The sequence below is a fragment of the Erythrolamprus reginae genome, chromosome 1 (assembly GCF_031021105.1).
Source record: "Erythrolamprus reginae isolate rEryReg1 chromosome 1, rEryReg1.hap1, whole genome shotgun sequence".
Classification (NCBI taxonomy): domain Eukaryota; kingdom Metazoa; phylum Chordata; class Lepidosauria; order Squamata; family Dipsadidae; genus Erythrolamprus; species Erythrolamprus reginae.
The window spans coordinates 12047206-12059880 of record NC_091950.1 but is presented as its reverse complement, the minus strand read 5'-3'; the positions used below and the strand labels follow the sequence as shown (position 1 = coordinate 12059880).

Genomic DNA, 12675 nt, shown 5'->3' with positions numbered 1-12675 from the left:
CTCTTATTTCCTTGCTCTTAAAAAAAAAACCCAGCTGCTACTTCAAAGTAGCTAGTCCTAATTAACATTATTCCCTCTCCTCTTCCTTGCCTACTGTCTTTATTCCAACAAGCTAACAAGCTCTGCTTTGATTAACCTTAACCAGTAGTTTTAACTAGATGCTAACTCTTCCTTTAGATAATGTGTTTAACCTTTTTTCTTAATTAGTAACTAAATCTTAACTAGATCCTTAACCAGCTTTTTAACCACCTAACACTCCCCCCCTTCCCACTCCAAGGATGTTAACCATTCAGAAACAATAACCACGGCGTTTTTATCCCAGATCCTGAAAATGGTGCAATTGGGATGACACGGAAGGAGGGAAAAAGAGAACAGAAACTGAAGGAGGGAATGAAAAAATGAAAAACAAATAATTGGTACTGCAGGAGGACAGAAGGCTGGTGGGGGGAAAAACGGCATTATCCTTGCTTCTCCTGCAGATATTATTCATAAGTTTTAAACAACGCTGGGATGTTTAAAAATATTTGCGTGGGCCACCAACAATTAGACAGTCTCGGGGATGCCCAAGGAACCAGGATCCAGAAAAATATCCATGAAATCCTATGCTTTGTTTTCAGGATTGGGGTAAAAAAAATTTTTTTACAAAATATACTTCTTTAACTGAGAAATAAACCTTGGAAAGCCAGTGGGAGAAGGGACAAGGGTAACGTTTCCCAGGCTAACAAATTTATTTCCCATAGAATGGAAGGGTTTATAATTGGCCACGCTAGGGAAAAATAAAATAAATAGAACTTCTGGTCTTGTGCCTTCGCTAAGAAACTGCTTTACGGCATTTTACATGTCCCCCAAACTTGGCCACTTTAAGACTTGTGGGCTTCAACTTCCAGATTTCTCCAGCTTGTTAATGGGGAATTCTGGGAGTTGAAATCTATAAGTCTTAAAGTTGTCAAGTTTGAAGACCTCTGAGCTAGGCCAGGGGTAGGCAGAGTTGGCTCTTCTATGACTTGTGGACTTCAATTCCCAGAATTCCCGAGACAATCATGCTAGCTCAGGAATTCTGGGAGTTGAAGTCCACATGTCATAGAAGAGACAAATTTGCTTACCCCTGAGCTAGGCAATGCTACCCAGTCACAGCATTTTAAAATAAGTCGGATTTACACACACACACACAGACACACACACACACACACACACACACCATTTGGTTCTCTTACTAACACTGAAGGCAAACTGCCTTCTGGGTTCTGCTAATTGACAAGTTTTTTTTCTGCAGGTTTCCTGGGTAACAGAAAAAATGGAAATTATATTCTCCTTCTGGTCCATAAAATAATCTAATTTTCCCCCTGCATGCCTGCAGAAGTTAAGGAATATTATACGTACGTACATTCATACATACATACATACATACATACATACATACATACATACATACATACATACATACATAAAGGGAACACTTAAACAACACAATATAACTCCAAGTAAATCAAACGTCTGTGAAATCAAACTGTCCACACTGATTGACAATCAATTTCTGAATTCATGAGGGTTAGCAACCTAGTAGATCTGCTTGGTAAATAATAATTATATATATAATACATAATATAATATAATATAATAATTATATATATAATTATTATTTACCAAGCAGATCCACTAGGTTTCTAAGCCTCATGAATTTGAGTCAAGATCTCGATCGAGATAGGCCTTGATCTTAAATCTTACCTGAATTGCTATTATTATTATTATTATTTGCAACAGCCAAGGTAGGTAAGGAACAACTTAAGGAAGAGGCAGAATTATTAATTTTTGTTCTCTAAAACTGGGGGAGGGGGATTGTCTTCAGAGATTTTATCCAAATCATAGCAGCCCCTCCACCCATCCTCATAACCCTTAACCAAAGAGAACATAGGCACAAAAAAACCCCAAATTGCAGGTAGTCCTCGACATATGGCCAAAACGGAGAGCAAAATTTCCGTTGTTCAGCAAGGCGGTTATTAAGGGACCGGCATCTGACTTTTACGACCTTCCTTACCATGGTTGTTAAGCAAATCACTGCTGCGGTAAAGTGAATCCTGCGGCCTTTAAGCGAATCCAGCCCCCCCCGCCCCCCCGCCCCCCCCCCCGCCCCCTTGACATTGCTCATGGAAATCTGTCTAGGACAGTTGCAAATGGAGAATCACATGCGACAACCATCCTAAATACACACCGGTTTGCCAGGTGTCCAAATGTTGATCGGGTAACTCTGGAGATGCAGCGATGGTCGTAAGTGTGAGGACCGGTTGCAAGCCGCCATTTTTTTCAGTGCCGTGGTAACTTCGAATTGACGGTCGTAAGTCGAGGACTACTTTTGTGTGTCCCGCCTCGCGCCAACACAAATCACATCTCGGAAAAGCAGCCTTAGAAACTCACTCGCCCAATTTTTTTCCCTGGGTGCCTTCCTCCCACTGGCTAGTCCTGCAAGAAAAAGAAAAAGAAAAATCCCATTTTCCCCCCACTTGGCTTTTCACTTCTGTGTTTGTTGTTCTTTTTCTTTTTTTGTTTGTTTGTTTGTTTTGTGTTTCTTTTTCTTACAGAAGGTACTCCAATCCGAGGTAAGATCCACTGGCTTTGTGCTGGGGAGAGCACAATTGTTGTCCCTTTCCCTTAAAATAAACAACCACCAAAAAACTGTATTTTTTCCTCTTGGTTATAACCAGTTATTGTTCCATGTAGTTGCGTGGCCTGTTGTTGGTTCTTTCTTTTCCCCAATCCAGAATTGTGTTACCCTGTCGTCACTGTTGGGAAATGTCTTTTCCTGCTTCCTGTGTATCTCCTCTGTTTTCTATTCCTTCCTTTTTCTTTCCCTCCTTCCCTCTGAATTCTGACTTTTTTGGCAGCACATGTACTGTATAATAATATCACACCCTGTATATAAATACTGTATATCTATAGGAAATATAAATATATATTTATATATATTTCCTGTGTGCGTATGTATATGTATACACACACACAAACCTCTGTGTGTGTGTATTTTTGATGAATGTATTTTATTTTCCTTATGTACACTGAGAGCATCTGCACCAAAAACAAATTCCTTGTGGGTCCAATCACACTTGGCCAATAGAGAATTCTATTCTATTCTATTCTATTCTATTAAATTCTTCTATTCTTGACAAATGTATATTTTCCTTTATGTACACTGAGAGCCTATGCACCAAGACAAATTCCTTGTGTCCAATCACACTTGGCCAATAAAATTCTATTCTACTCTACTCTACTCTACTCTACCCTACTCTACTCTATTCTATCTACTCTATTCTTCTATTCTTGACAAATGTATATTTTCTGTTATGTACAGTGAGAGCATATGCATCAAGACAAATTCCTTGTGTGTATATTTTCTTTTATGTACACTGAGAGCATTTGCACCAAGACAAATTCCTTGTGTATCCAATCACACTTGGCCAATAAAGAATTCTATTCTGTTCTGTTCTATTCTATTTTCTATTCTATTCTCTATTTCAATTCTACTCTACTCTGTACTCTATTCTATTCTGTGATTCTATTATATTAATAGAAGTTCAGGTTTTTCCCTGTGTAATATTTTAATTTTAATTTAACTTAATTTATTTAATTTTAATATTACACGGGGAAAAACCCGAACTCACAATAATCCACATACATATAATTCCTGAAAATCTACGAAACACACACACACACATACACATACATACACATACATACATACATACATACATACATACATCTCACCCAGGCCTATATTTTATTTTATTTTATTTTATTTTATTTATTAATTAATTAATTAATTAATTAATTAATTAGATTTGTATGCTGCCCCTCTCCGTAGACTATAATTTATGTATGGTATGTTTGTGTGTATGTGTTGTTTTTAAGTAAGGGGTTTTTAGATATTTTTAAATATTAGATTTGTTATTGTACATTGTTTTTATTATTACTGTGAGCCGCCCCGAGTCTACGGAGAGGGGCTGCATACAAATCTAATAAATAATAATAATAACAACAACAACAATATACATACATACATACATACATACATACATACATACATACATACATACACACAGTATTTTTCGGAGTATAAAACGCACCTAAATTTTAGAGGTGGAAAACAAGGGAAAAAAGTATTCTGAACCAAATCATGTAGTAATATATTATTTAATAAAATACCAGTGTAGCAGAATACATTTTACAACCATGTACACTTTTTACAAACTTCAAACTTGACAGCTTTAAGACTTGTGGACTTCAACTCCCAGAATTCCCCCTCCAGTCATGCGAGGTGAGGTAATTAGAAGGCAAAAACAGCTCCTTGTTTTGTGAAAAACCGGCCATTTTTTAGCTGGTTTTTTTCACAAAAATTGGGTGGGCAAAGGGTCCGGGGAGGCTGCAGACAGGTCTTGGGTGCTGGGGGATGGCAAAAAATGCCCCCATTTTTTGTGAAAAACTGGCCATTTTTTGTGAAAAACCGGCCATGTTTTGCCTCTTTTCTCACAAAAATGGAGGCATTTTGCCTTCCCCAGTCCCCAGGAGCATTCTGCATTCTCCCCAGTCCCTTTTTCCACCCCATTTCTGTGAAAGAAGTGGTGACGAACAGGCCGGGTTGTTGGTTTTTTTGCAAAAACGGGCATTTTTGCCATTCCCCAGCTCCCAAGAGCTCTCTGCAGGCGGGGTGCAAGGCTTAAGGACATCAAAAATGGCTGTATTCTGTGTATAAGATGGGGGGGGGGAGGTGCGCTTTATATTCCAAAAAAATACGGTATATGTGTAAATATATATATAATTAAATTTTCAAATTCAGAAAAAAACAGGTGACATATACACACACACACACACAGAGTTCCTTCTGGTACATTCTCCTTTCTCCTGTCTGGATGGACCTGAGGCACCTCAGAAGAGGTGGAAGACTTCTTCAATGCTTGGCTTATTTGCAATTTATTGTCCTGCAGGTTTATCATTATTATTATTATTATTATTATTATTATTATTATTATTATTATTTATTACATTTGTATGCTGCCCCTCTCCGTAGACTCGGGGCGGCTCACAGCAATAGTGAACACTATAAAATACAAATGTAATATTTAAAAACTAAAAAACCCATAATTAAAAAGCTGTTTTCTCAGAAGCTCCGATGGGAGGTAGAATGTGTATGGTTTTTGTGTGTGCGTGTGGAGGGACGTATCTAAGAATAACTCTTTTCCACATTCCACCGAGATGACAAGAGTTAATGTGACACAGCTCCACAGTGCAGGAGACCAAAAGTGGGAAATTTTTAAATTTTTTATTTTCAATGAAATCGCAATGGTGTTTTCTGGTGTGGAATAAAACAAAACAGGAGGAGAAATCTCTCCTGGAAATATAAGAGGCGTACAAAATCAGAACAAAAAAATTGTGGTTTTTTTCATGCAGAAGTCTATTTTTTCCTCATCCTCCTGGAATCCTCTGGTAAATCCTTTACAAAAGAGGGATAATTCATTTTTAGCTGCCTTGCTAAATAGCAGAAAATTAACCCTACCCTAATTTGGATGGTCCAAAGACCAAATCTTGAAGACCAGCAGCAAAATACATATACATTTTATTTTATTATTATTTTATTTTATTTTAATATTTTTATTTTATTATTTTATTTTATATATTTTTATTTTATTTTATTATTTATATATTTTTACTTTATTTTATTATTTTATATATATTTATTTTATTATTTTATTATTTATTTTATTTTATTTTATTTTTGCTGCATCTTTCCACACAGGAAGAATTTACAATATTGCTCTGATCCGTCAGGGCCATTTCCTAGAAATTTTTATTGAGAACCTCCATCCACAGGGGCAGTCAACCTTGGATTGTGAGATGCTGAGGACGAGGTTTGGTGGAGGAACTTCCATAACTCTGCCTCCATCCATAGAGACAGTAAACCTTGAGCTGTGAAATCCTGAGGACCAGGAGCTTTGAAGAGTTGATGATATGGTGGTAGATTTTCCATAGCTCCAGACAGAGGCCAGGATGAAATGGCCCTGGGGGATAGGAGGAAGGAGGGTACGACTAACATATACAAATCTCTCAGGCAAGACCCTCCCTAGATCAGCAAAGATTGGGAGGGAAAAGCACATTTAGATTTTGTTGTTAGAACTTTATAATCAAGATAGTATTGGTCTGCATCAGTGTTTTTCAACCTGGGCTCCTTTAAGACGAGTGGACTTCAGCTCCCAGAATTCTATGCTGGCTGGGGTATTCTGGGAGTTGAAGTCCACACATCTTAAAGTTGTACAGATTGCAAACACGACTTCGGTTTGTAGGAACTTTCCTTGGAGATGGGACATTGCAATGCGCAGATTTTAGTGACAGTGAGAAAAATGCTACATTCTTAACCAAAGTTGGACAGCAGTGATGGCGAACCTTTTCGGCACCGAGTGCCAAAAAGGTCACACCTGAAACATTGTGCGCGCACAAACACACTTGTTGGGGTCGCGCTCCCGAAAAGCCAAACTTCTGGGTTTTGGCGTGCATGCGAATCTGACAATCAGCTGGCCGGCGCATATGGGCATACCGGTTTTCGGCGCTGCCATGCATTCAAAGGACATCTGATCGTCGCGTGCACATGCATGCTAGAAACCCAGAAGACAAACAGGCAAGACTCCATGTGCCAGGTGACATGGCTTCACGTGCCGCTTTGGACACGCGTGCCATAGGTTCGCCATCACAGCCCTATAACATCCCAAAAGCTGTTTGCTTCATGGAGTTTTTGTTATTGTTGCTTTGGGATGTGGCCAAACCCAACCTGGCAGCTGGAATAACCACAGAAAATTGTGGCTTTTTAAGGCTGAAGAGGAAAGTGCAGCCTAATGGTAGGAAGAATATATCAGATTGCAGGAAAGAGTTAGCACAGGAATAAATTGCATTGTGGGGGCTTTGGTGTTCTCCAAGCTTTGCTGTTTTCTTGCTGAAGTTTCATGACCCAACTAGAAAATATCATCAGAGCTAGAAGGATGCAGGGTTGGTTCATGGTTGACATTTATTTACGAGGGTCACCCAGAAAGTAATGCACCACATTTTTTTTCTTCATCAATTATTTATTGAACACAATGAAACTTACACACAAGAAAGAATGATGTTTCTTCTACACTCCCTATTTTTCCCCCTATAGTCTCCATCCCATTCTATGATCTTCCTCCAGCAAGGCACAAGGGTATGTATACCCTGTCAGTACCACTCCTTGTTCTGGTCACGAAGCCATTTCTGCACTGTGCGAATCGCCTCTTCATACTCACCCTCTGTGCCCAGCGACTAACCGTACTTCAGTCGACTGCAGATTCTCCATAAACTGTCCACAAATATTTGTGAATGTTCCCAACAGTTTCTTTCTCTGCAGTGAGAAATTCAATGACGCCACGCTGCTTGTAACGTACATCACTTACAGACGTCATTTCAAAACACGGCTGCAGCTACACTATCTGTCTGAAGAAGCACAAAATTTATACACGCACTCCTGAAAATTCAAATAATGTACACTGCTCAAAAAAATAAAGGGAACACTCAAATATCACATCTTAGAACTGAATGATTGAAATATTCTCATTGAATACTTTGTTCTGTACAAAGTTGAATGTGCTGACAACAAAATGAAATTGATTGTCAATCAATGTTGCTTCCTACGTGGACAATTTGATTTCACAGAAGTTTGATTTACTTGGAGTTATATTGTGTTGTTTAAATGTTCCATTTATTTATTTATTTTAGCAGTATATTGCTAAAGTTTCGCATTCGTACTATTACTGTAGGCTGAGGAAAAAAAAGTGCATTACATTCTCGGCAACCCTCGTATATGTCATTCAAAATTTTAAAAAAACTAAAAAGGAACCAAAAAGACCTTGTCATCAACACTTGATACACATATAAGCAGGGGGTAACACCTGACAAACAAATTAGAAACAATACCCTAATTGAGAAACTACCAGCGAGGAAAATCATATTCTCACCAACCTTGATAGGGCGAGGGTATAAATAGAGAGCAACTCCCACTCTCTTCTAGCACTGATGATGTTACCTAGTTGGCTCATGAGATGTCTGCAAAAAGAAAAAAAAAACGTCGCTCAGAACGCACCACAATTCAGCCCTGAGCTCTGGATATGCTATCAGTAATAATCGGTGTGTTCGGCACATTAGAGCCAAGTTTCTCCCTTTTGTGCCCCATCTGCCCTCGGTCGACAATTAACATATTTCTCGGCATCTCCTCTTTCCTTTTTGTCTTGTTGTCTTTTCCCGCCCAGGTGGCCTTCAGATCGAGAGCAGCGAAGAGACGGACCAGGGCAAATATGAGTGCGTCGCCAGCAACAGTGCCGGAGTGCGCTATTCTTCGCCCGCCAACCTATACGTGAGAGGTAGGGAGCGCCGTGACTCACAAGAATGGCAAATGTGACCCCTGCCCGCCCTTCACACGCATGCGCACAGGAACTCCAAGGCCTTTCTTTCAGGAGCCTTGCGTGGCCTTTTTTACGAGGTGGAAGAAGTCGAGTTGACAGCCTCTCTCGAAGGAAGTTTTAGTTAATTAGAGTCCTAGTGGACGGTCGTTTAAAAATGAGCCAGCAGTCAATCAGAATAGAGCTGGAAGGGACCTTGGAGGTCTTCTAGTCCAGCCCCTTGCTCAAGCAAAAAAAACCCTGTACCATCCCAGACAAGTAGCTGTTGTGTCTCTTCTTAAAATCTTCCAGTGTTCGGGCCAAACTCACTGGACAATTGTCATGCAACTTCAGAGGAGAAGGATTTAGGGGTAGTGATTTCTGACAGTCTCAAAATGGGTGAACAGTGCAGTCATGCGGTAGGGAAAGCAAGTAGGATGCTTGGCTGCATAGCTAGAAGTATAACAAGCAGGAAGAGGGAGATTGTGATCCTGCTATATAAAGCACTGGTCAGACCACATTTGGAATACTGTACTATGTTCAATTCTGGAGACCTCACCTACAAAAAGATATTGTTAAAATTGAACGGGTCCAAAGACGGGCTACAAGAATGGTGGAAGGTCTTAAGCATAAGACTTCATGAATTCAATCTACTGTATATAGTCTGAAGGACAGAAGGAAAAGGGGCAACATGATAGAAACATTTAAATATGTTAAAAGGGTTTAAAAGGTTCAGGAGGGAAGTGTTTTTAATAGGAAAGTGAACACAAGAACAAAGGGGCACAATCTGAGGTTAGTTGGGGGAAAGATCAGAAGCAATGTGAGAAAATATTATTTTACTGAAAGAGTAGATGCTTGGAACAAACGTCTAGCAGACGTGGTTAGCAAATCCACAGTAACTGAATTTAAACATGCCTGGAATAAACACATATCGATCCTAAGATAAAATACAGGAAATAGTATGAAGGCAGATGGACCATGAGGTCTTCTATGTTTTTATGACTACCAGTATGGACTAGATAGAAACACCTAGTGTTTCCCAATCTTGACAATTTGAAGTTGTCTGGACTTCAACTCCCAGAATTCCCCTGCCAGCAAATGCTGGCTTGGGGAATTCTGGGAGTTGAAGTCCAGATATCTTCAAGTTGCCAAGATTGAAAAATGTTGATCTAACCCCGGAAGCAGATTTTTAAAGCAATTGCAGGCTTACGACTACACTACCTCCAGTTGCAAGCAATGCAGATGTTAACTGAATCGTGGTCAATTTTACACCTTTTTTTCCTACCATTGTTAAGCGAGTCTGGGGTTGTTAACTGAACCCAGCTTCTCCATTGACTTGGCTTATAGTATAGATCCCTGGGAAGATCACAAATATGATCACGTGATTCCAAGATCCTGCAACCATCAGTAAATATTTGCCAAGTGCCCAGATTTTAATAATTGCCTATGACTATTTTTAAGTATGAGGATCAGTTACAAGTCACCATTTTTTCCAGCACCGTCATAACTTAGGACAAGTTGTCATAAGTTGAAGATTACCAACAAATGAGAAGATTTCTGTCCCTTAGTAAAATGTGTAGGAAGAATTTGAAGACGAGGGTTATCCTTTCAAAGGTTTAAAATTCAAGTGATTTTCAATTCCTACCTCTTCCCAAACTTAGGTTTTTTAAAAGAGACTGGACAGTCACTTATCTGAAATAGTATAGGTTCTCCTGCTTGAGCGAAGGGCTGGACTAGAAGACCTCCCAGGTCCCTTTAAGCTCTATTCTACTCTATTAAAGCAAGAACCAACCTAGAACTAAGGAGACGTTTCCTGACATTGAGAAGAATTAAACACTGGAACGACTTGCCACTAGAAGTTAGGTATGCTCCAAACACTGGAATTTTTAAGAAGAGATTGGTCCGACATTGGTTTGGAATGATATAGGATCTCCTGCTTGAAAAGGGGGTTGGACTAGAAGACCTCCAAAGTCCCTTCCAACTCTTATTCTGCTAGTTTTATCTCCCACAGGGGATGCTTGGTATGCCAACGTCCCAATAAAGTTAATTCACTTTGTGCGCACGAACTTTTGCTCACAGAATGTGGGGCTGGCTCAGAGGAAAATTAACTGCAAGCATGAAAACACCTGCCTTTTGTAAGATGCCTTCTTAAGCCCCAGGAATATATATACAATGTTCCCTCGCTTTTCACAGGAGATGCGTTCTGAGACCACCCGCGAAAGTCGAATTTCCGCGAAGTAGAGATGCGGAAGTAAATACACTATTTTTGGCTATGAACAGTATCACAAACCTTCCCATAACACTTTAAACCCCTAAATTGCAATTTCCCATTCCCTTAGCAACCATTTAGATTATTACTCACCATGTTTATTTATTAAAGGTTTATTTTAAAAAATATTTATTAAAAGCAGATGAAGGTTTGGCGATGACATATGACGTCATCGGGTGGGAAAAACCCGCGAAGTATTTTTTAATTAATATTTTTGAAAAACCGTGGTATAGACTTCGCGAAGTTCGAAGCCGGGGAAATCGAGGGAACACTGTATATATCCAGCTGAACACCAAACCTTCTTCCTTCAAAGAAGCATTGTTTTCAAAACGTTCGCCAGAAACGAGTTCGGGAAAGAACCAAAATGCAAAGTAAGCAGCTTCTTCGGAATACAGATAGTCCTGGATTGACGACTAGAACTTCCGTCGCTAAGCGAGGCGATTTGTGTCCGATTTTAACCGCCTTTTTTTCTGTGGTCATTAAGTGAATCGTACCATCGCGAAGCAAATCTGGCTTCTAAGAAGAGTTGCAAATGGCAATTGTGTGACTCCGGGACTGTCTTGACCTTGGTTATTTTCTTGCAGACGTTTCATGACCCAAACTAGGTAACATCATCAGCGCTAGGAGGGACTGCAATTTGCTCTCAACACATTGCAGCACTGATGATGTTACCTAGTTGGGTGATGAAACGTCTGCCAGAAAGAACCAAGTTTAGAGAGCACCAAGGAACCTCTCATTTCAACCACGAGCTACAAATGTTCTCCTGTATTGATACTGTCCTAAGTACATTGCCAGTTGCCCAACGTGCCGGAATTTGGATCAAATGACAATGGAGAGGTTTTGACGGTGATAAAATGCCATTGCAATTTCGGACAGTCACTGGATAAAAGGTCGTAAATAGAGCACTATCTGTATTTAGAAGAGTGGTGGTTGTGATATTTTGGCCTTTGTCTAGCCAAGAGGTCACCAAACTTGTCAACTTTAAGCCTGGCAGACTTCAACTCCCAGAATTCCCCAGCCAGCAAAGCAAAGCTGGCTGGGGAATTCTGGGAGTTAAAGTCCACCAGGCTGAAAGTTGACAAGTTTGGAGATCCGTAGGCTATCCTTCCTCCAAAACTTACAACATTTTGGACAGCTTTCAATCAATCTGAGCTGGGTCAGTCAATTTTCCCCCTGTACAAACCTATTTTGTTTGGGCTTTGAAAAAACAACAACACCTGGCTTAATATCTCTCTTTGAATTTTATTTTCCTTTTTAAAATAAGAGCGTTTTCAACAGTTTCAATAGTATTCATAGTACAGTATTGTATTTCAATTTCAATAGTATTCATCCCTCTTGAGTGCCCCCCCGAAAAAAACCTACCATTTATTTATTTATTTTGCTTATTTATTAATTGGATTTCTATGCCGCCCCTCTCTGAGGACTTGGGACGGCTTATAACCTATAAAAAAACAGTAGGTTACCATAAAATTAAACCCAATTAAATTAAAATTATATAACTATCTAAAAACCCTAGCTATATTACAATCCATTACACCCATTCGTACAGCAACCATACAATCATTCGTTGGGGCCAAATGAAGGTCAGATTAGCCATTTTGATAGGCTCGTGAATGTTTTTAGAAATTTTTTTTTTTCATGGCTGGCCACCATGAAGTAGCCTTCAGACGTTCTTCCAGAAAATGTCATTGATTTTTCAACCCTTCCCTTCACATCTATGCCAAGAGAAAAAAGTATTTTTAAAGTGCATTTGTTACTGTATATTGGCATGATAATAATGAGGTATATATTGTCTCTGTTGCTTATTGTCTTATTTGGAACTATGGCTCCATACTGCAAAAGGATGAGAGGTAGATTTTTGGGGCTGAACAGGACTTCCCCTGGGGAATTCTGGGAGTTGGAGTTTCTTGGTTACAATCTTTCAGTCTTAATTTTTTCTATTTAGTCAATTTATTTGCCAAGTAGTGCAATGGCCTAGAG

At 39.4% G+C, this 12675-nt stretch overlaps 1 protein-coding gene across 1 annotated transcript in view; it reads left to right on the top strand.

The window, feature by feature from the left end:
* The window catches only part of PTPRS (protein tyrosine phosphatase receptor type S), a 301225-nt gene that overhangs the window by 141882 nt on the left and 146668 nt on the right, over nucleotides 1-12675 (top strand). Inside the window, exon 6 of the mRNA XM_070744606.1 lies at nucleotides 8298-8408. Coding sequence (XP_070600707.1) covers nucleotides 8298-8408 — 111 coding nt within the window. The remainder of the gene's footprint in view (nucleotides 1-8297; nucleotides 8409-12675) is intronic.